The 25,146-nt window shown below is 37.9% G+C and overlaps 1 protein-coding gene across 1 annotated transcript in view; it reads right to left on the bottom strand.

Moving 5' to 3' along the window:
• Nucleotides 1-25,146, bottom strand: part of LOC137129022 (calsyntenin-2-like) — a 203,302-nt gene that overhangs the window by 111,192 nt on the left and 66,964 nt on the right. The window contains exon 2 of the mRNA XM_067507802.1: nt 6,807-6,929. Coding sequence (XP_067363903.1) covers nt 6,807-6,929 — 123 coding nt within the window. The remainder of the gene's footprint in view (nt 1-6,806; nt 6,930-25,146) is intronic.

Below are 25,146 nucleotides of genomic sequence, written 5' to 3'. Positions count from 1 at the left end.
ATGTGCAACACTGCCTGACAAGGGGCGGGATATATTAGGCAGGATATGTAATATTTGTCTAATGTAATATGTCCCAAATACTTAAATATCCCAAATAGGTACTTCTGCACAATTGTTTGTAAAATCTTTGAAGTTGAGAGATTCCTGACTTGTGTAAAGCTGCCATCCTCATTCTCAGATCTGCACTAAGCTTTATGGACATATAGATCAATTGTACTGACTGTCAGTACACTGAGTGCCGTCAAACAAACAACCTTTGTGTGTTGGCACAGCGAAACTACCAGCTGTCGTCAATCATGATCACTAACAGGAAGATCAGAGGCCTGGGGCTTGGTAAATCAAAAGACATTTCTGAACTGTATATATCGCTGGGTTTAGAAAGCCCCACATTATTTTGTGCAGTAAATTATTTTGATGTTCTTATACAGAATTTAAAACATTTAAAGTTTAAAGTTAAAGGCCCTTTTAAATCTTTGCCATCCTCGCCAGCTAAGCTCATTGTATGTTTGCTAATAACTTATTTGCAGAGTTGGACTATTTAAATGTGTAAAGTTATATTTTAACAAAACTATCCACTATCCTCGTAAATGTAAAAAAAAAAAAAAACTGACATTACAATATTACTTATGCAAAAAAGTATCTTGTTCTGTCCATATCTTTATTAGTAGTAAACTAAAGAGACATGGTAAATTAAAACACTTATAAAACAAAAATACCTGGAAAAGGTAAAACTGGCAGCTGAAGTAGACTTAGTCCAGTTACATCTGTTTATCCCAAGTTGGTCCCTATGGCATTTGAACTGGTGTGTGTCCCTGCTTCCCAAACCTTTGTCGAGTGAATATATGGAACAGAATGTTCACATCAATGGAACAAGTGTTCCTCAAAATCAACAACAAAAAGATGTCTAAGCGAAAGTAAACATCTAACAGCTCTCTGTTGAGACAAACAGGTCCATCTACCTCAATTTAAAGAGAAATTTAAGAAACTAAGTGGTAAACATGACCTGGTTCATGGCTGGCTAGTAATTGGTGGATGCAGCTTTAAATGTCTCTATAGTATGTTCTTTTTTATTTGGTTTACACAGTGTTGAGTTCAGATATACACTTTTATGTTTTACCATCTATTCTCTCTTGTTGTTGTCCTAAGCTGTTCCCCATGTAATATATGGGTAATAAATCCCCATGTTGCTTATAACTTCTTTGTAATATATAAACTTCTTTATAATAATAATAATATTAATAATAAACTAAAACAATCTTTCTTTGAACAAAACAAGTGCAGTTGAAAAAAATATTATGCACATTACAGTAATTACACATGTGCTTACTATTTATATTACATTAATGGCAGATTATAATATTAATTTTTTTGTATGCATTTTTAAAATTTAATCATGTGAAGCTATGCCATTAAGTTTCTATAAGCTTCAACAGAAGCAAAGTTACCCACTTCAAATATGAAGCATACTGCAGGGAAAGACTAAGTTTCATAAACCAGTTTCTGCAAATAACTACATCACTGAAGCTTATATGCTTCTCACCATATTCTTTACTGGGATTTCAACTTAACCGCATCCAAGAGAATGTAACATATATTACCATTTTCTTATTTTTGAAAGAACAAAGAAGTGACTCACAGCACTAACTCCCCTCCCTCCCCCCCACCAGTTCTGAAACTCATCAAAAGACAAAAAAGCTAAAAGCCTGGGGAAAAAAATCTCATCACAAGAACTATTTCCCTCATCTGTGTGGTTCAGTGAGGAAGCAGATTACATTTCAGTACTTCATTAATAAATGAGTATGTGAACAATGGTGGAGTGATGGCTCCATTGTCTTGAAGCCAAAGACTAAGGCATTCTGAATACCAGAAGTGAGATAGTCATTATGCTGCCTGGGCTTTTGAGCTCAAAATTTGCAGAAACATGTTTGCATGATAATTAGTATCACTGAATAACAATGTGCATGAGTCTGACTTAGGTTTTGCTGTTTTAGGCAAACTTTCTTTTGTACATTTGGTCACTACTGGCCCCTGGTTAATTAAGTGTGTCCAAAAATAAACACATTTGACGGAAATGAAATTTTAAATGAAAGAGCCTTCATCTGTGACAAAGAGTATGTATCTGCTGTGTGATGTTGAATCTTGGGAAGGATAAAAGATGACACTCTACTCACAACTCCTAAATGCACCAGAGCTGGATGAAATCTGACAGGTGGAAATTATTAGAGCAAAGACGGAAAAAGAGTGTGAGAGCTCAGAAAGGAGAAAAGAAAGTGAAGTCTTGTTCTAGGTCAGGATACAAGCAAAATGACTAAAAGAGCAAGGAGGTGCCGAATTGTGGTGGGTGGAAAGCCTGAACAGAAAGCACCGACAGATTAAGGCGTCTAAGAGACTTGTGGTGGAAAAGATTTTTTTCTAAAGACTATCTCTTGTAAAATTATTTCAATCTGTTACTTTTTAATCATGGTTCTAAGCAACAGCTTTGAAGTAGGGGATTTTGAGGGAATTGACACAGCGGCACCTGTTGAAAAATTAAAAGCAGCCCCCTGGCACCTCCAAATTTTCATTCAGCTCATCATCAGAAAGCTCCTTCTTTAACTTCTCATCTATATTTTTCAATCATGATAGGCCAACATAAAAGTGACTTTGGATTTATACAGCTTGACAGAAGATGAGTTTATTTTAGACCCTACGTTTATGGTATCAGTGTTTGACTTTTTGCCTAATGTGTCACTCAAGAAAATAAGGAAATTGTAAACCACTGAGATTAAATACAGCAATAACATTGTGACAACATGAAACCCATGTGTGTAGCTGCTTCATTATTTATAGACAAAAAAGGTTTGGCTTTGTAAGACAAAGAATTTTGTAATATGCTTTTAATTCATCTTTCATAATAAGACACTGACTTTAGCCCAATCCTTTATGCCCTCACGTCATGATATTATTTATCTCACTTCCACACATTAACTCCATCTTTGAGTCACACAACATATTTCACCTTTCAAACAAAGCCTTCTCTTGTTAATAAATTCATTGCAGTGTGCATGCTTCTCCACCTACACACTGGACTGAGCTCACTGCTTCTGTGCTAATGAGATACCTTTTATAATTAGCTTGAGATCTGTTTCCCAATCAGACAGACAGTAAGAGGCTAATTAATCACAGCACATTAGCAAGCCTGTATGTTTACACATAGATATTTACCTTGTTTTATGGCAATGAATGACTATACGCTGAAGTGAGCCAAGGTCAGAGATAATTGATTTTTATTTATGCCTTCAGTGGTAAAGATTGTTAAGGCTCTAAAATTAGGATTCAAAATCATTGTTTGTTCAGACATCAAATGAGACAGCAGGGACAGGCTGATTCCTGCTGTCAGCCTGACTTCTTATTTCCTATGAATGATTGCAGAACAGAGACATGAATAAAAAGTAAGTCCTCCCTTCTTCAGAGTTTGAGAAAACGGGAACTGCGTGTTACACATCAGAATATAAACGGCAGCACACAGAGGTTTTGTGAACCTGTTCTAACTGTCAGTGATGCTGATTGAGCAGCGTATTCGTACATGGGTCACTGGTGAGACATTAGCTCAAGCAGTGTTCAACAGTGTTCAAGCAGGAGCCACAGGACTCTGGGACAAGAGAAAGTGAAGCATTGACACATGAATAGTATGTTAGACCACAAGAAAATGTGTAGGTGCCCGTGTCTGTGTATGCCAGTAACAGAAAACCAGTAGTGACTGACATCAAGCAGTTTCTTAACGCAGCTTTTATCCAATAACCTTGCTAACCAGGCACCTCCTCCATACAGAAGTAGCAGTTTTCAAAAATGCCACTTCAACTTTATATAGAGCAATAGGCTGTTACCTATAATCCAACAACACAGATTTAGAAGTACACAGGAACACTTAAGAATGAAGCCAATGGCTCTTTCAGAATGTACTTTGGATGCTCAAGTGGCACATAATCACACATCAAATTTTTCTCTGTCAACAAAGTAATAGCGTTAGAACCGAATAACTACGAATTTACAGATAACTAAAAAAAAAACAAAAAACTCTAAAGCAGCATAAATTTCTTCACCCAACATTGTCTTGTAAAAAACACTGGGGACACACCTGGAGAATACACAAGACTATCACAGATTTCTAGTTGGAAATCAGTTTTCACTTTACACAGTCAGCCGTTGCATCCAGAAATGCAACCTAAGAGCTATACATTAATTCTGTGCAGCAACATGGCATAGTTATCTGGAACAAGTTCATAACAGATGGACCAAAAAACAGTGGAAATGTGTAATGTGGTCAAAAAAGTCCATGTTTCTGGTTCTCAGTGCCAAAAACCATTAGGGGAATCTAGACTATTCCGGACATATCAAGGCAATTTTGTCATTACTGTGTATAATGGAAGGGGATTGCTTGACAACCTGGCAAGCACTGTGGTGGGGGCATACAGATTTCTTATGGTGGTGGCAATTAAGCTGAGTGATAGGTGTCTTATCCCCCTTTTCACAGTATGTAGGAGACTTGTGCTACATCCAAACTGACTGGTGACATGGTTGTAACTCTAAATGGCCTAAATGTAACCAAGTTGAAGCATCACTCTGGTATTTTTCACTTTTCTGCCACAGTTTTGACAACATCACTCCGTGTAGTCTATAGTTGTCACAGGAACGAAAAAAACTCAGTGACTGACTGAGTTTGTGTAGGCACTTGTCAACTAATAAAATTTTGGGTTGTGACAGACAAGACAGAAGCATATGTTACTGGCAAGTTATCTTCATACACATGTACAGTAACTTATGAATAAAAGATTCTCAAATAGCAGAAAGCTAAAAATGTACAACAAGGTTTATTTCCTTGGTGTTATATGCAGTGTATACCTGCTTATACTGTACCTCTTACCTTGTTTTATTTACTATAGTTTTGGGGCATTATACCTGCACTTTCTGTACACTGATGCCAGTGTTTTTCACTCTTATGACAAGTTGACTCTGTGATTTGGAAGCATGTGAGCTGCTGTAGCAGTGCAGTGATGGCTGGTGTCAGTCTTAGGCAGCTTTCAGGCACAACAGTGCCACATTCCCTGTTGTTTCAGACCAGTGAATGTTGTGACTGTTGCAGCCTGCTCAGCACTCAGAGGATTACTGGACAGGTATGGAGTAATGTAAAAGACTAGCAGGGAAATACTCTGGGTTTTTGATGGCTTATATGTATTTTCCTGTTGAAAAAATGTACAGTAAAGCGCCTTCAGGTGAGCACATATAGAAATAAATTATCTTTTGTGGCCACAGATATGAAAATATATTCATTAAAATATTTGCTTTAGATTTATACAGTATACAGTATAATACAGTATTATCACTGCTTTGAAATGTGCACAGTGCTAATGTTCTTGAAAGAGGTAGTGATTTTACAAACATATAAATGGTGTATTCAGGGTATTGCAGTTCTTTCCATTACTAATTTATCAGCAAGACTCCTGCCAGTCAAACATGGATTGTCTGGTTCTTAGATGTAATGTAATTAAAACCTGGCTGTCTTAATTAATGAGGCTTAACTGCTACCTATGTATTATCCTTCCTCTCTGCCCCAGTATTTTGGAGCAAGAAGGAAGGATTCTCTTTAGCCAATTAGCGGATAACTCTGATCTAAACTGTGTCTGCCTGGATGGACACCACAGCTTTAAAAGGTAGAAGAAGATGAGTGACCGATGCAGGGTTTTAATGGGATGGCTTACAGGTTACAAGGAGGGAGATGATACACACACAAAAAAGCAAATTAGAGGAAGAAGAGTGAAAAGAAATGAAAACTGAAAGAATTGCAGAAAAAGATACGGGAGACAGCAGACAGACAGGTGATGTTAGTGTTCTGGTTTATTAATAATTTAGTGAAAAATCTTTCCTAGCTTTCACTTATGAAATTCAGGAGCGCCCGTGTGTTCTTCTTGCTGTGTGTATGTATGCGCGTCTATATATGTATGTGTACTGCATTGTGTGAGCGTCAGTCTATCGAGAGCCAGAGGACATATGCCGGCCAGCCGGCTACCCTCCCTACTTTCTCATGAGTTTCTCTCATTCTCCCTGTAGGGTGGCCATTACAGTGAGCCCCCTCAGGCCATGCCACAGCAAATGCACACATGCACAACACATACGCACAAAATAAAGCAGAAAATAAAACATTTCTTAGTAATCATATACACATGCATAATTACACACATACATGCTTTCCATCACAGCTTGAGGGCCTCTGTGAATGGGCTCCAGCCCCGGATTGCAGCCCCATGCTAGGGCCTTGGCCACATTAGCAGCCTGGCGGGAGCTAGGTTGGCTGGGCTTGCCAACAGCTTCCAGCTAGCGTCCTCCCACAAGAGCTGGCACCCTTTAGATGAGCTGGAATGCTTACAAAGTGGGAAAACCTTTATTGCAGTGTCTTTAGCCACCATAGGGCTTATTTAGGCCACTTTCCACTTTAAGTAAATATAAAATATGAGTCCTGCATGGGATATGTGCCCACTGGGAATTTTAGGATTAAATGGTTGCAGCACAGAGCTGGGTTAAGTCTATGAAAAAGCTGTGATGCAGCAGTTACAGTACACGAAAGTCAATTTAAGTCCCTTCACAATGATATCACATGACAGCTTTATATGGTTTATATCCTTAGTGTTAGTACATTTTGCAGCTATGCATCCTTGAATTAACACCCAAGTCATCAGTGACTACCTAAATGTGGTCTAAGTTAGCCAATCTTAACCCCATTTCCTCTGATCTTTCCAGTTGACAGCCCTTAAGGTTGAAGTGTACTCTACCTGCGTAAGGAATGGGGGCGTCTTTGTCCAGGGCCACCAGAGGAGGATCCAGCAGAACAATGTCAGTGTTTTCAGTAATAACCCCATGGTATGATGTCTCAATCCATGGCTTGTGTTTATTCACTGTGGAAACAGAAAGCAGCACGTGAGATGTCAGTAATATGCTTCTGCTACAACAGAGCTGTGAGCATTAACATGCTGAGATATACATGTTCAATTTCATTTTAACTGAAAAACTCTATAGTTAAACTATTTCACTTGTGAATTACAGAGTACTGCAGCAAGAATACATGCACATTTTATTTGGCTTTGGAAAAACTCCTGCAGTCTTTGTTTCTACTAGACAATTTGATTTTGCTTATCTCCTCCTCTACCTCATCTTTCTCTCTTTTGTTCTATTCTTTCTTCAAACATTCCCTGCAGGTTTCAGACAGCAAGAACGGTATCTAAGGCCAAGTCAAAATAAAGTTCACTAGCCGAGGGCCTGATTACGGAGAATAATTCAGCAGTGCCCCCACTGGGCTATGTGGAGCACTGTGGTGACCCACTTGCAATTTGTTTACCATTTTACAGTCAAGAGAAGAAGAGGGAAGGGAAGGAAAAAAGGACACGGAGACAACTAGAACTTTTAGGTCCCTATTCCACGTCTTAGTGGTGCCAGAAACTAAAACAGAGATTGCATTGTTTTTTTCTAAATATTCAAGTTCACGTCCGTAGCTTGAAAATAACCCAAAGCAAAGCTATAATTCCAGATCCCCTAAGAACAATGGCTTCAAGAAAACATAATGTAGTTTAATGGGGAATAAAGTGCATAAGCAATTGTTGCTCTACATTCAAATAAAGGAAACCAAAGGAAGTAGAGTCTCTGTTAATCAATCATTTTAACAGACTTCAATTATTCACTTAGTGCTAGTAAAAGCTACTTGGCAATGCTAAGATGTTAAAATGTACTTTCCAAATAACCCTGATAGACAAATGTTATTTTAAAAGGTTTTTCAGTCACAAAGTACACACAATGTTGTTGCTGTAGAGAAATAATTGCTAACAAACTGCATTTAACAATATTTTCATTACTTCCATGCAAAGCAACTTTTGTCACTGCGGATTAATTGTGGGCAGTTGCCAGAGTTTGTGGAAAATTTGGAGCAGCTTGACTACTGTAATTGGAATAGAACTTTTAATTTTGTTTAAATTATTTAAACATATTACATATTTGTGTTCAGGAGGTAAACTAACTGTTCAGATGCCCAATCTAAAATAGTAATGATGTACTTCAGTAACTTTATTGGAAAAGTAATGGTTGACATAGCTAAAAGCTTGCTTTGCTGGTGGAATGTTTCAGCTTCTCAAACTTAACTGTGGTACTAATAGAGAGGCAAACATTGCCAAACTGACTCAAATATCAACTATATGAAAAAATATAACAAAACTGTTGCTTTGAATATTTTTAATAAACACCCAAATGGAAATAGTTTGAAGTAAACATATTCAGAACACTGTGGGTTGTTGGATGATGGAGTGCAGTGGGAAAAAATGGTACCACCGCTCTAAAATCTGTGTTACTCCCAAGTGTCTTCCTCTTCTTTACAGTGACATACCATGTAGCCATGTTGTAAAAATCCCTATGAAGATGCTGTGAGTGAGATGAACTTGACTGATTTTCACACAAGCTATGTAATTATGTTTCTGGGGACTCTGGGTAGCAGCAGAAAGCTAGTGAGACCTGGGAAAAACTCGCTAACAATATAGGGATGCATATTCATGAGTGCCAACCCAGAAAGCATGGCTAACAGCCCTGATACCTTCAGAGGAGATCATCTGGAGCAGAGAGATGGGAACACATTAGTCTATTAAGATATAATAAATATGCATGGGTTTTATGCAACTGTGAGTGGTAAAATGATACTGGATTTAAACTTTAAATGTCAAACCTTGTCATTTTTAGAATTGCTTACACTGCTGTACAGACATTTAAATTTTTTGTGTTGTCCCTGACAAAGCAATGCCTAAGAGAGAAAACCTGTTGAAAAAGGATCTTCTGGGGGTATTTTGAGGAATATATTTATATTTCCTACAGGTACAGAACATTTAGCACACTTGTGCTAATTTTTGATGTAGCTACAAACAATCCAACAAAATACATTTCAACAAATCCATCTACTCCTTTTATAGGATATTGAAGGTGTGCTTCAAAAGAAATTAAGGTCATTGGAAAAGAGATTGAAACAAAAGGGTATCTTTTGAACCAAATCAGAACAAATGCATAATCCCCAAAAATGTGTAACAGAGTATAAAACACTGTTTTACAGATAATGAGGAGTCAAGCTGAAATCAAGGGACTTACTCTTTTCTCAGTTAAGGGGCCCTGTTGACCTTTAAATCCTTGATGCTGTGGTTCGTGCTTCTCACTGTGACTACTTAACAGAACAGTGAGATACGCTACCAGCATTACATACATTTTATTATTGTGAAATCACAAAGTGATCTGGTGCAGTGCCCTGATACAGCACTGAAAATAAAGGCACTCTTGTCATGAGATAACACACATATGTACACATAAAAATTGTGGCAGACAACTGTCACAATTTTGTGTGTGAATTCATTCATAAAGTGGACACTGTATGTCCACTTTAAAGTGGCCACATTTGGAAATGTAAGTGTTAGGTTATTTCTGCATCAAAAATAATTCTAGATGAGTAAATGGTTACCATGTGTGGAGGACGGACAACTAAGCTAGTCTCTTAAAATTAAAGGACAACTGATGAAAAACTGCTATTCAAGTACTGTTGAAGAGTTATGTCTTTGTCACAGAGCATTATCAGGTTAGGCAACTAAACCCATTCTGCTGCTCTACCCATTGAGCTACCAGGCCGCCTGTGTACACTTCAGAGGCCATTTCGAAAAATACAGCCAAAATGGAGAAATAAAGATGTGGTTTCAACATTGCGTGCCTTATTTTAGATGCAGTCTTCGTCTTTGTGACATTATCAGTATCCAAGCTTGATCCGTTGGTTAGCATGACTTAGAATTATGACCTCTCCAATTCTGGTCTCTCTGTATGTGGGATGGAATGTTTTTTAACAATGAGTTACGAGGACATTGACAAGTGTCAGCCTCCAGTAAATGCTGCATTGTCTCATTGGGGTTCTGCCTACTTATCAACTCCTCCCCTACACTACAACCGCAGCTCATCTAATCACTGGGAAGCAAAACAGTGCTGACACTGTCTTAATAGAATTGTGTCCGTGTATTGGCAGCTTGAGATATGCCTCCTGAGTCATTATCACAAAAGTGGATAGATGTGCTCCTCACTTCTCACAAGTATTGCAAGCTACCAGAGGTTGAAGAAGGATGGAAAAAAAGTTGGGGGTGATTGAAGGAACAATGCATACCATTGGTTCCAGAGATTCTCAGGTGACACATTGCAGTCGCTTACCACGATCGAACCAAAGGCTGTAAGCACTAATGCCTTGACACTAAGTGATTAGCTACTCCTCCAAGGAGGCTTGAATCAAAACTAAACTCAGTTAATCCTGTAATCGATGTGAAGGGATCATGACATCCCATACAAATTTGTCTGCATCACTTAGCTCTGTAAGTCAGAAAGAAGTAATTCTCAGATTTGCTCTCTTCACCAAAAGTCTTCCAAGTCTGTTTGTGGTAACGACACACAACAATCAGAAGATTTGTTCGGCTGACATTTTGATTGAACTGTGAGGTGTTCATCCATGACTCAGCCTTGAGGCTTCAGACAGCCTTTAATAGGATGTGTGCTTAAAACATAGACAAACAGACCTGGAAAATGCCTAGAGCGCACTCCAAGTGACCCCCATTTTTAAAACCAAACACTTTCATTGGCTACTAAATACACTCAGTAATGGCATGCGATAACCTCTGCTTCTGAATGAAGGGAGGTAGATGTGCCAGCATCATTTGAAACCTTGCGGCTGTTTGGCAGAACATGACTAGCTGAGATGCAGGGGCATTTTTTTGTATTAAGGACAGAGCAGTCATTTTCTGTTTCTTGTATTAACAAGCAGAGCAAACTGTTCATTGAGATTGTTGTGTTTGCTTATTTAGACCTGAGCTTGGATTCAAATATCACAACCTTTCACCAGTGTGTCACACAAGGGAAAAACAGTGGGGTGAATTCTATTAAGTGGATTAAAGGTAGCCCAGACTTTTTACTTTATGCTGCATCTTTTAGAAAGCCTCCAACCTAATTGTATCCTTCAACTTTATTTTCTTTATTTCTTTTTACAAAAATTGGGACTGCCCCCTTTTCATCTCACAGTATATCTAGTCTGTATTCCCTGCTTTTGGCATGTTCAATGTGTAACTTAATTAATAATATGTATTACTCGGCCTGTATGTTTAAATAATGACCACTTCCATGTAATTTTGTATTTTCACAAATGAGAAGAGTGAAAGGCCACTGAATCATTTTTTACCTCAAATCAATTTGATTACAGGGGTTGAGGCATACACTAATGAAACCTTTACAGGCTAATATAATTAGGATGCATGACATCTGAAAGGTGAATGCTGGGGCTCAACTGCCCTTTGCTGCTGGGTGTCGGTCAGCGAGAGTCATTCACTCTCACCATTTCACTGCCAATTAAGCCTTGGAGTCTTGGATTTGACTTGAAGCTCTGAGCATGGCAGAGGCACTACAACGGCTGATTAATCTCTGACCAGGCGATGGTCTGCCACTATAACTGTGCTGGTGGGTGTCACCTCTTAACGGGCAGGTGCTGCAATCTGAACAGACCCCACGGGGACGGGGAACTAAGAAAAACTGTTGTAATTAAAAAGAAATCTGTAGGAAATTAAATTCTGATTGAGAAGGTCAACAAAAGGGGCCGTGATGAATACATCAGCATAATGAAAAGTAAACGTAGCAGAGACAGTTAGCAATTACTGCGACCAACAGGCAATTACAGCTACACAGCAAACTGGGAACTCATGCCAGCGCCGATATGCTCAGAGATGTCCATCAACGGGTCACTGCGAATTATGGAGAAACAACCCCACTCTGCTAACGTCAAGGGAGGCGTCTCAGGTCTCTTATATTCTTTCCCCTCAACCACTTCATCTTTCCAGTGATCTGTGTCTTCTTTGAAGCTTGGAGATCTTTTCAAACTTTAATCTTCTTTGCTCTTGGTGCCTTGGCTTCTTGCTTCACAGAGCAAGCTGACAGGAACCATATGCCATGAGAGCACTCTGTTAAATATAAAAGCTTCTAAGTAGATATATCATTGAGATACACTGGGTCTTCAAATTTCTAGCACTGATTCTGACTTCAGATGAGTTCTACTTTAGGATAGCATGCACTCTAAAAACTGTCATTATAGAGTGCATTAAATCTTTATTTTTACTCCTAGTTTATTAACTATATTAGGAGAGCACTGTGGATATTTAAAGTGCATACAGATTGGGGACTCACAAGCGACTTATTAAAAACAAAAGATGGTCAAAGTAGAAGCACCACAAGTTAAAATATCCTGACATTTAGTGTATTATGCTGGAGCTCTAAAAACAGGGGGTTCTACTCAATCTCCCAAAATGCATTTCAATTGTGTCTTATATTAGCAGAAAAATATTTTGAAAAAACAATACTTTTTCCATCACACTAATAGTTGCCATGGTTAACTCGACTTGTGAGTAGGTATACTGGGCTCCACTGAATAGGGATCAGCTGATGCAGCAAACTTGGCCACTGTTCTGCAGTCTGCACTGTCTTAATCTGATCCAGCCTTGGAACACAAAAGCAGTGGAGTTTGTGTCTGCGTCAACATTACTCAATAAAAATGTTTTATTTCACATTCTGGTTACTGTTCTATACTACACACTATTAGGCCAATTAGGCAAGAAAGATAATGAATATAGTCAAGTTCTTTTCCCTTCAAATTAATATGACCACAAATTACAAAAAAAAAAAAATCTTGAAAGAAACAAATGCCAATTTCTGAACAGTACAGTTAAGGTGCAACAGCAATGTTTGGTTATAAAAATATCAGCATTGTAAATGTGTTTAATATAGCTAGCGAAAATTAAATGGCAACAGCTGCCCAAGCAACTACACCTAATGAAAATGTCTTTTGTGTTTAGGAAAAATTCAAGTAGTGAGTGTATTACTTAGGGCATTCTGCATGGAGGTTGTATCCTGTCAAACAGCTGAGTCACAATGAAGCCACCCCTCCATGGTTCTGGTCAGACATTGACACCCTGACCTCTGCTGTGTGTCATACAGAGCTCCTTCTTCTGTCCTCTCATCCCAGAACAGTGTCTGGAGGACAAGCAGTGCAAAGTAAACTGCACACTTTCACACCATCTAAAAAGGAGACCTTATGTCCTCCTCTGGGACGCTATTGAAAATCATGACTTGGCCTGTAAATAATTTACCTGTTGCTCCCTGTTTGGCCTTTTGTGGCTGTTATGTTTAGATTTAGTTTCTCGAGATTATGAGTTGTTTGTAGCCCTGGGCAGGATGAGATAAAGCAGGATCACACTGTGCTTTTTGAGTTTTGTTAAAAGTGAAATAACCTAACAATTCAGAGGCTACCATGCACTGCCCTAGGTATGTGTGCACCTTTAAATGTGTAGCTGTGTAGAATGTAGTTGTGCACATCTGTGTGTGTGCACACAGCTTTTGTTGCCTCTGGCATGTTGTGCATTCTAGCCATGATCTAGCCAGTGCTTCCAGTGTGTATGACTGTGCAGGGCAGTATTGCAGCAGGACCTCACACCCTTAAAGATCTGAGACTGAAACAAAAGAACATGTACAGAGTGTGCCTGCTGAAAGCAACCAGTGAGCACTCTGACCATGGGAAACAAAACACACAAACAACCAAGTTCCACAGACGAGCAGAAAAAAATGTCTATAGTAGGTGTGTTTCTGTAGTCTGTTTCTGCACTACACAGAAGGAAAGAAAACCTGTCACATATATCAAAGTCGCGTGTTATTATCAACTCAGTGAACAATGGCATTTTTGTTTTGACATTTCTCTCTATTCCAACCCTCAACATTGTCCCTGTTGCAAAATGATAGAGCCCTGACAAAGGTCAGGCTTTTATCATGAGTTTCCTTTCCATCCACCTTGGCTAAAGTGCACCCGTCCCCCCAAACAAACACAGAAACAAACACACCAACCCTAGAGTCAGAATACGAGAGTAAAGACAGGCTTGAGAAAGAGAGAAGGTGGACAAAGCACTATACAAACTGTCTGAGGTGGCCTCCATGCTGTAAGTGGCTGCACAGTGGTGTTACAATATGTGTTGCTTTGCTTTTAAATGTGGACTTCAGATCTTTAGAGATAGGGAAACGCTGACTCCTGCTAAGGTTACCAACCCAGCTACCCCTGGGGAAGAGTTAGAAGAATAGTAACGGAGAGAGAGATATAAGGGTGTTATGCATTAATGTGCAGAAAAAAAAACAAATAGAAAAAACTAAAAGCATCCATCTAAATAATCAGGAGTGAATGTATAAGAGCTGAAAATGCACTCGGTGCCATTACCCCCAGCTATCATGACCCCTCTTCATGAAGTGCTTCACAGTCACAAATTTCCCTTTCTGCGTCATTTGAGAGCCCTTATGCTGTTCCATTATTGTACGTGCAGTTTGAGATATGGCATTTACAGCGTCCCGCTTTCCTCACACACAAACACTGTGGAGCATGTCAAAAGATACACCTTCGCAGAAAACCATTAACAGAGGTCAGGAGTCACAGGAATCCGAATAGTGAAAATGTATAGAACATTGAATGCCTCAATGGCAGAAAACCTGACAATACTGCATTAAAGGGTATTCTACCACTTTATTGTATTATGTATATGTTTATGTGATAAAAGTATTTTAAACTTTAAGATGTCAGTATTTTAGTGACTGAAACCAATCCACAAAAAAAAAAGAAAATTGATTATGAAATTGATTATGGCTTTGGCTCATCCAGGCAAATGTCTTTATTGGTTTTCCAGCATTTCCACTGTTGCTGTTGTTTGCCACAAAACACATTGTAATGCACTGTGGAGTTTAATGTCTGGCAGTAACTAGTTACATTTAAACACTATAAATGTACAGTTTCAAAATAAATGAAACAGTTGCTAAAAAAAAAAAATCTAATTAAATGACTTACTAATTAAAATGTTGGCGATCATAAAGGGGGTTACATCAGAGTAAGTTTTTAGGTAAAAAGTTTATATCTAAAATACAGTATAACATTTATATTTCTGTTACTTTGCATCTTTTTGTTAAGAAGAAATGTCTTCTTTTGGCATATATCTGGACAGTGTTAGCCAGCAAAGCCATTGGGACAAATTTAAGTGCAACACCATTAAGGGTAGGATGTCTCAAAGCACTGCTTTTAATTGGTTCTTGTTTGACTTTGCCAGACTCTCACGTGCCAATCGAATCAATGCACATTGCTAAGCAACCGGAGTCTGTCATGCTCGGCTGTGACCAGTCGACCATGCCAAGTTCATGTCGTTTGGGAGGAAAAAATTTTTTTTTAATAAATAACACTTAGTGCTGGGACTTTCCTTCCGAAATCAGAAAATGGCTACAACATTACTGTACAGTGTAAAGCTTGTTTATCTGCTGTGAAAATTCAAAGTTTTTCTGATGTTAAACCTGAGAAAAACATCTACTTGCAGTTTGATAATAATCTGTTTTGAATACTGTTATGCGATTTAAATTGCATAGTGTAAATGAGTGATTTTAGGACTTCTTTTAATTGTCCTTTTTAAGACATTTTTAAGACAAATATATTAAGGCACTTTACTTTGATAAAGGCAATAAAAAAGTTGCATCCATCCATTATCTTTAACCACTTATCCTGTTTAGGTTTGCTAGGGGCTGGAGCCTATCCCAGCTTTCATTTGGAAGCAGGGTACAACCTGTACAGGTCACCAGTCTACAGTATCTCAGGGCCAACACAGAGAGAAAGACACAGACAGGCGACAGTCTTCAACAGCGTGCAAATTGTTTAATGATTTAACAGAAGCGCAGCCCTGAGATCTCTTTTTTTAATGAATTTGTCCCTTCTGTTTAACTTGAATTGTGTTGTGTGTTTATTTGGTACCGTGATGTTAGGCTATTTAAACTTTAAGCAATTTTACTCTTTTCTTTCTTTGGAGGCCTTCTGGTGTTGTGGAGATATGACAATGAGTAAAAACATGAATATGAATGCTTCTCTTTCTTCTTTTATCCTCACAAATGATCAGTGAAATATGTGGATGGATAGTAAAAAAAGAGTGAGCCAACTATCCTGAATCTAAAATGCCCATAGTTAAAAACTCCCTAATTTCAACCACTTCTATTTTCTCTTGTAGCTCACTAGAGTCTCTTATGTGCAGATGGCCTTTAGTTTACTTGACCTGTATGTGTCGGTGAGCAAGGAGCCAGCATGCAAGAGACAAGTGTGCAGGTCTTTCTGTTCTGGCCAGTTTGGCACCACTGTGAGACAAAAGCTTGAAACACATTGAGTAAATAAAAGCATATGCAGTGTAATCCTTTTAGAATGGCTGGGCTTCTGAAGTGAAGGCCACTGTATTAAGGAACATGAGGTGCACTATGCACAGTAATCTGGTTAAAGAAGTATATGTGTCGCTGCTGTATGTGTGTCCTGAAGCATTAGCTACAGCAGCACATGAAATTTGGAACATTTTCTATTTGGTTTGTGTTTTTCATTATTCGCTATCGATTTTAGATAATTTTTTTTAACTTACTTTCTGTCTCTCTTTCATACCCTTTCATCAGTCAAATACATTCGACCAAAATTTCAGTTTTATCTCATCAGTCATTCTTCTCATCCTAGTTGGACACGTGTTCTTTTTCCTACCACACACACACTTGGTTCTCCACAGCACTTAGTCCCCAGTGCTCCTAATAGTACATGCGTGATTCCTGCAGGCAGTCCATTCCATTTTGCCTCAATCTTTCTCATATCACTCTAAAAAAAAAGTGTCCCTACTGGGACTCTTTGGACCATTGCTACAGTAAACACATACATGTAGTCATAGACCAACACGCACATACAGTAACTAGTAATATTTGTATTTTCAATAAAATATATTTAACATATTTAAAGCACCAGATTCTGTTTTAAAACAAAACTTTGGATAATAATGCTGCTTATTATTAATACACTGCCGCTGTCTGTTCTACAACCTGAACACTTAACCTTAACAACAGTTTGAGTACAAAGTCAACAGCTGTCTATGGTTATCTAATTGGAACTGAAACTATAGGTGAAACAAAATTTTTAGGTTTAGTTTACTACTATAAAAAAAAAATAGTGCATTGTTTAGATATGATAATTGAAGTCACTACCAATAAGTGTCAAGAACAAAGCAACATAAAGGAGCACTTTTAATTAAAAAGCAGAAAGTAATGTGTTATATAAGTAGCTTACATATGACACGTTTTTCCATTACCTCATCAAAGGTCAATGATCATGAGCAGGTACCTTCTGTTGTACATTGATGTTTTGTGCTTTTTGCTGTATCACACATAAATACAGCAAATACGGGCCCTTTTTAACAGTACATGAAAGCATATTCCAATCTAACACAAGGTTAAAATTGACAGTTGCAAGAATCGATAAATTGCGGTCTCAATTCCTCCTAAGAAAGACTTTTCTGTTGAAAAGTAACGTCACCCGACTTCCTCCCCCTGGCTCCCACAATGGTTTCTACAGCTGCCAGAAGACTTTGTCACACTAACAGATGTTGTTGTTGGGTACTTGCTATGACTGATGCGGTTACTCTTTTTGGGTGGGGAGTGTCAAACATGGCCATTAATAACAAAAACAACAACAATGCAGACCTCTTGGGAAAATCAGCACCAAAACAGTAACCAGCGACAAAGACGAGAAAATGAGCCCCTATAGGCAAAGACAGTGGAAAGGTTATTCATTGTTTTTGATAATATTGGGTCTATTTTTTATGATTTTGTGCTTCTTGTACACATATTAAACATAATTAATAACTTATGAGGCTCTGGCCCATGTGCTGATTGACGTCTCAGGAGTTTTGCATGGAAACAAGTGACAGTGGAAGACAAAATCTTTTGGTATTCTCCAGCCCAAACTGCTCTGTGCTTTACCTTTTTTATCCAACATCATACGGCACTGAATCTTTAATCTCAAACCCTGTGTTTTAGCTGTCCAGCACAGTTTTCCCATGGTTCTACAAGAAATGCTGCAGTGCATGGCCATGAAGCCCTGACTATGAATTGTAGGAATACAGAGGCCTGGAAGAGGAGGCAACAGCGTACATAAACATGAAAGTACCTGAAACATGATTTAACCTCCACTATACTGGAACTATGGACCCAGTCACAAATGTCCAAAATAAACTGTGTCCTTCTCTGTCTAACATAAAGAGCCTACCTTTCCCCTGAAGTAGTGGCCAGTTGCCTTTGGATATATCTCATGTACTGACAAATATGTTTTTTTTATATGAATGAGATGGTGGCAAGAAGAGTCATCCTCTCCAGTAAGACTAGATACACACAAAGGTACAGGATGCTGTTAGTGTTTATGTTTTAAAATTTAAGGTGAAGGTGATACAAGAGGCTTCATGTAAGGTACAGCAATACTTCAGAGAGCTGATTGCTGTTCTGATTAGAAAAATTAGAAACAACAACCATAACAAACTCTAAACACAATAGCAGCCATTCAGCACGCACACCCACAGTCCCCACTTAAACTCGACTAAGCATTTTTAATTCTTACAATTACTGTGCCATTCCTCCCACTGACCAGCACTTATCATTTTGTTAGTCATCCTAGATCCAACTTAGTGCATTTGCCCCTTGCACAAATTCTAATGCAATCATTTTGCAGAAAATGTGTTTGTGAATTACAAAATGTTTTTAACCCAGCCAAAGTTCAAGTGACTATTTTTATTTCCATTACACTGAAAAGAATGAAAGTGCAAAAAAGAAAGAAAAATACACTGCTTTTCACTCAATTTGCTGGATAGTTGCACGCTGTTGTTTTGTGCAGGACAATAATTCAGCTGAAAATACACATGGAGGTTCAATACTGGTGAATACCAACTAAAGCTTGGCTTCTGTATGTGGTGTATTGTATTGTAGACTCTCTGAAATGGCACCTATCTTGTAATACAATGTATAACAAGCTTATATCATTTGACAGCTGTGATGTGTGTTACTAAGCACATACACACTATCCCTCTGTATCCTATTTCTACCTTTTCTAACTTGAGACCTATGTATGATTGTTTGTGGGGGTTTTTTTAAAATCAGTGGAGCTGGTAACTAAATAGCCAAATTGTTGGTAGCTAGAATTCTAACAACAAATGTCTGGTGAATAATGGAAAAGTTGGCATTATGTATGAGAAAAGGGTCTTAATGTAGCTTTGCACTATGTTAGTAGCCTTGTTTTAAAACAAAGTGACTCACCAGAGGCCAGTGGAGCAACAATCTTCCTCACAACTGATGCACATACACAGACAGAGAGAAATTAAACCCCAAACAGGCACAAGAACAGTAGAGTGTATATATTACAGTACCTTATTAAATGAAAGAAGCGAGAATTTCAATAGAAGAATACAACAACAAGCTGGAGACAACCTTGGTGGGCTGATCGTCTGACTCCATCTCTCTTGAGAATAGTGATTATCCCAGAGCTATGGGTCAGACGTGCAAATGCACAGATGCATAAATGCTGTAAATAAATACACTTTTGAAGAAAAGTATTTGCATCATGCAAAAGCTCTGTTCCAAAGCTGTTCTAATGTGCCCCAGTATTAAATGTACAGTGTAACACAATGTAGGCAAATAATTTAAAAGGTCAGAGCAATTGAAGGTAATTTCCAGGCAATAACAAGTAAGCATCAAACGAGAAGGAAAAGGGGTGATGACAGACTAGCCGCCAAAAATATAAGCAAACACCAATCATTTATTTATTTCACTTGGGCGAATGTCCACAATACTAACCCAAAAAATTAAATACATAAATAAAAATAATAAACTTGCATATAATATAGAACTTGATACTTCTACTTCTTGCCCTATCCGATTTTTTTGACTGCATACCCAGTTATAAGTTGTTAGCTTAATGTAACTATGATGTTATCATAAAAAATTGACATTGGTGGGTGGAACAGAAAAACAGAAGACAACCAATGATTCAGTATTCAGACCTACAGTAATGCTGCCAAAAAAGACACTACCCTAAGGCATCTTGGTGGCCTTCTTGATTAGTGTCCTCTGACATGGACATTGCTTTTAAAAACAGCCTGGGTATTTTTGGCCTTGCACCATTCTGAGGGAAATTTAATCCACTAGCTATGTACCTACATCCTTTCCCAATTTGCACTTTTCAATATGTTTTTTCCGATTTGCCCTTAAAAAGTTGTTTTTCTAGGCAACTGCCCATGAGGCCTGCTCATCTAAGTTTCCTAGCCCGTGTCGGTGCAAACCGCTTTCTCTTTTATTAAATGCAGCTAATTCAGGAGCAGTGAGGAATATGGAGGACACTCGTAAGTACCTTCACTGCATCTTCTGTCCTGCTTGCAATCAGCTGCAGCATGTCTCTTAAGCCTATAGTGTACACCTTTTAAAGACATCTTTAATTTATTGGCTATATCTTGAAGTGAATAACCTTAATTTCTCAAGAGAAGCATAACTTGATTTACTATGAAAACGACATGTCACTCTGCTTATGGAGAAAAAGCCCAATGTAAAAACTTAAAAGTATTGATTTACTGGACATTAACTTATTTTAAGATGTTATTACATCAGGGAGGGACATGCATGATGCATTTAAGAACACCCCTACTTGAATTCCTGCAAAAACTGATTAGTAGAGTACCACATAAGAAAAATATTGCTAAAAGAAAAATTATTCTGTGATCATGTGTTAATTTTTTCCATGTTTTGTGATCCTATTACAAACATTTCATTAAATAAAACCAACAAAACATGATAAAAAAATACTAGAAATACAAAAGTGTGTAGGTGTTTTCTAAACTTTTTCTTGGAAATACAATTAAAACATAAATAACAGCACACACACATTTAAACATAAAAAGTCCCAGGGGGTGATAACTGCGTATAGACAGCCCCATTAACATTGCATGACTCAATATTCCATAATGTTTCTCCCTTTTCTTTCTTCCTTTTCTTTTTGAGTACAAATTCATTATTTGCTATTCATAAGCACCAGATAATACAAAAAGAAAATATAATAAAGTATGAACTCTGCAATCCTGTTAGGAGCCCTCCTAGCTTCAGTCCAAATGGCATTGACTTGAATAGCTTTGCTTTTGGGTTACACCCATCTCAACCTGATTCCAATTATTTTGCTGAGGCGATGACAGGTCAACAAAGGCAATTACATCCCAAAGGCTTTAGGGAGCCATTTTCAAGACAGAAAAAAAAGAAGTAATTTAATTTAAATAGCTATAATTATTGAAATGTTCTTTACTGCCAGTTACAATAGCTTAAATGTTTTATAATTTGACAACCTCTATTCATTTGCTTCCACTGAAAATGTGAAACCATTCAGTGCAATACTTAATGGGACAAAAGACAAATAGTAAATAACTTTAGGTAGTGACTCCAACACACAATAAATGAGTCTACACATGCACAGACACAGAAGAAAAACAAGGTGAAATCAACATTTCAAGTTGAAAATGAAGACTGATTTCAGTAATGCATCTTTCTTGTGGCACAGCAGAGACATCTCATCATGTTCTTCCTCACTACACTGGCTGCAAGAGCCAGCTGAATGCTAAGAACACATGTATTTCTAACAGTAGCTACTGTCTGGTTACCAAGTGTAGAATGCCTGTTTTGTCAAGTGTGTGATAAATTGAACTGAATAACATGAGGGAAGAGAAACCTATTGTTTTATAATCAGCCCAAATGATATTTGGTTATGAAAAATGGCTTTAATCTAGAGTCAGGGTTTGCATAATGGAGCACAGCCATGCGTGGCATGATGATTTGGTTTGGTGAGGCTACCACCTGACAGTGGCCATTTGCAAACACCATGGTTGCTGAGAACGATGAATGTTTTGCAGAGTAATACATAATAAATAATTGTACACGGTGCCAATTTGTCATCTTTATCTTAAAGCAAAACTCGGGTGCCCATACTAGTTTGAAACTGGTTTTATTTGTAATCTTTACTCCTATTCATCCAAGAGATTTAGATATGCCTTCCTAACGTGATTCTTATGGAAATATTTACAGAAGGTCCTTGCAGTGCTGTATAAAATGTATGCTGGTTTAGCTGAAGCAAATATAAGACTTTAGCAGTGTGACATGGACAAAGCAAGTGTGTATTTTGCTACAGCATTTTTAGTGCAAAATTCCCCTCACTTTATTCTTATCCTTTTGCCAAAGCTCAGCATGACAACAGTATCCAAGGAAACGGAGGAAAAAAAAGACTCCAAAACTAATTTAACTTGGAAAATATTCTATTATTTTTTTGTAATACAAACTTCTAAATTCCCATAGTAGCTTAAGAAAACAACTGTTGATTGCATTATTTAGCATCCATGGATTGTGGGTTTTCTGTTTTTCCAGCACTTACGTTGACAGCTCTTTAAGGAGGCTGTATTGTATTGTACTGGCTATTGTAAACTTGTCAACCTATCGCTTGAGCATCTTAAAAAAGCTATGTTACGTTGCACTGAGTGAATTATATTCTGATGTTACTTATTTTTAATGAATAAAGCATAACTTCTTTAAATGAAAAGGAACGGCTTGAGGTGAAAGGTGGGCAAACAGAGCACCATATAGTTAAGTTCAACTCCAAAGACCTACATGTCCTAGAATTGATTATGAAAAGACTGTGGTTTTGTTTAAAGCTTAATAAATGCTTGTGTGTGAGTGAGATCTGTCAACTGTTTGTGTATTAAGCAAGCCACAACCATGAAAATGCTTAATAGCACACACACACACACAGCTAGATAACAACAGATAATACTAAAAAAGAAGCAATCCATGTGATCAATATACAATGCATTAAGTGAGTTAATCGCACGAGGAACAAATGACCAAGAATAATGACCTGTTCTGCAAACCGGTAAACCATATCAACCAATCTCCATTACTAAAGATGTGCTTAGGTGACTTTAAAATACTGAATGATTTCCTGATCATTTGTTCCTCACAGAGTCAGCTCAGACTCCTTTGTTCCATAACCCAGATGTTCGAACAATGTTTAAAGCCTTTGAGTTTGTTTCTTTCAGTGTAAGACTTAAAAAAAAAACAGCAAAGGAAAGAAAATGTTTAAAGATTATTTAAAAAGGATTGATTAAAAAAAAGGAAAAAAAAACATAAACACTGCTGACACTGAATATTTTGTCACTATTATTTTTACAGAAAACCGAATCTGATTACCATTGTTTACTAAACATACTTTTGAGCTTAGTTGTATAGAAAGATTTTTAGGAGACTGGGTTCCTCTTAGCACCATTTTTACACAAGGAAAATCACATGCATGATTGCATGAAAGTCTTATTGTTCCGATGTGAAAACTCTAACTGACCCCAATAACTGTTTACTGTTACCTCTATAATGACAGAGAGGTGGACAACCCACGCTGATGACCATGCTGGAAAGAAAACAAAGCGGATGCACCTTAATGTGGTATCAATCACACACTGCAAGGAAATGACATAATCCATTCCACAGGCAGCTCTGTAACCATTTTTACAACCTGTGCGATAACACACAGTTCACATACTAAATCTATGGCTCACGCCTGACACATCTCCCATCCACAGACTGTGAAGTGGCCATCAGTATTCCAGGTGAAGGCTGGTACCTATGAATATTTAAGCTCCTCAAAGACTTGCCACCAAACAGTTTAAAGATGTTGGTTGCAGTTCAAAGGTCTTTTAGCATCAAAAAGAAAACATGGCTGAAGATATTTCAGATGAAAACAGAAAGACAAGGAGGTGCAATGGTAGTGCAGGAAGAGCCCAGCTGATGATAATGACAGGTCATTAAAGTGGAATGCCTTCCCTGTACATGCTTCGTCTCATCTGGACAAACATCACACCATGCTCTGGCAAGTGTAAATGATAAAGGGAAATTCAACTTATTGGCAGTTGATAAAAACAAAAAACCTGAAGTCAACACAGTCACTTCTGAGCATGTATTCAGTTGTTGGCATTCATTAATCATGGTCACGGTAAACCACTGATCCACAGTCAGATTAGGTCATTAGGTACAATGATCAAAGGCAGTGAGTCAGTGAGCCGATGGCCAGCTCACCACTCCTCCTCTGCAAACTGGATAAATATCACCTAATGTGCTCATGGTTAGAGGCTAGCGGCATTGCCTAATCAGGCTGGTGTACTGAAACATTGAATCATTTTAAAAATATACACACAGTCAGTTGATTAGAGAAAGGTCACTGATGCTTCTGTCTTCTGCTTTTTATACCTCCACATTCAGGGTGTGTATAACTCATGTCTCTCTCAGAAACATACTGTGAGTAGTTAGTTTTATCCAAATCTTTAAGTGTTGAAACAAGGTGTAGATGTCAGTTAGGTGGCATTAGTGACCTATACTTTGGCTTAGGGATTTCTGTACTATAGTGTACTTGGGCGTCCAGCTGTGGAAAAGATAAAAATCTAAGGCTTCATTGAGCCTTACTCTACTTTGTGTTGACTACTCATGGTTTTGCAGGAAACCATGATTCCATTTCTTGGCGTGCTTCTATTCCAAACTGTTGGTTTTACTTCATTCTCAGTACTGACTAAATATATTATAGTTATGCATGATCAGGCTGCAGTGAGGGAGTAAGAATGGATGAGTGAAGGAGAAAGAAAGAAAGAAAGAAAGAAGCAAGAGAAACACTGATCCATTTTTCATGGCTGCTCTCTGCAGCTAAGCCTTGTGGACCAGAAAGAGAAAGGGGAGAAAAGGTGTGTCCTTTTTCCCAAATACATGCTAATATTCTCTGTTTCAGTCTTCACGTGTTTACTAAACATTACTGGAATTAATTTTTTTTTGCCTGCAGCAAAACCTTCAAGGTTTCTATTTTTTGTAAATTGATCACATCAACTGTCCTCTGAAATTATAACTCTGCTTTTTGTTTAATTTGTTGTAATTCTGAGGAGCAATCACTGACCTCCCAAAAGGGAACACGGTTGCTTAACTAATTGACTACCAAGAGCAGTGTAATGTGCGCAACATGTATGTTCAGTATATTGCCCATAGAGTCAGTATAGATGTATTTTACATATACATTATTCAGTCTACCGAATCTAAAATGTCGCATTGTTGTGAATCTTGCTCTGATAACGCTGAGTGAGGGGTTTTGAAGGTCATGTTACTAGGAAGTCA

Source organism: Channa argus, chromosome 6 (assembly GCF_033026475.1).
Source record: "Channa argus isolate prfri chromosome 6, Channa argus male v1.0, whole genome shotgun sequence".
NCBI lineage: Eukaryota > Metazoa > Chordata > Actinopteri > Anabantiformes > Channidae > Channa > Channa argus.
Note: the sequence above shows the minus strand (reverse complement) of the source record. Positions and strands in the feature narration are given on the sequence as shown.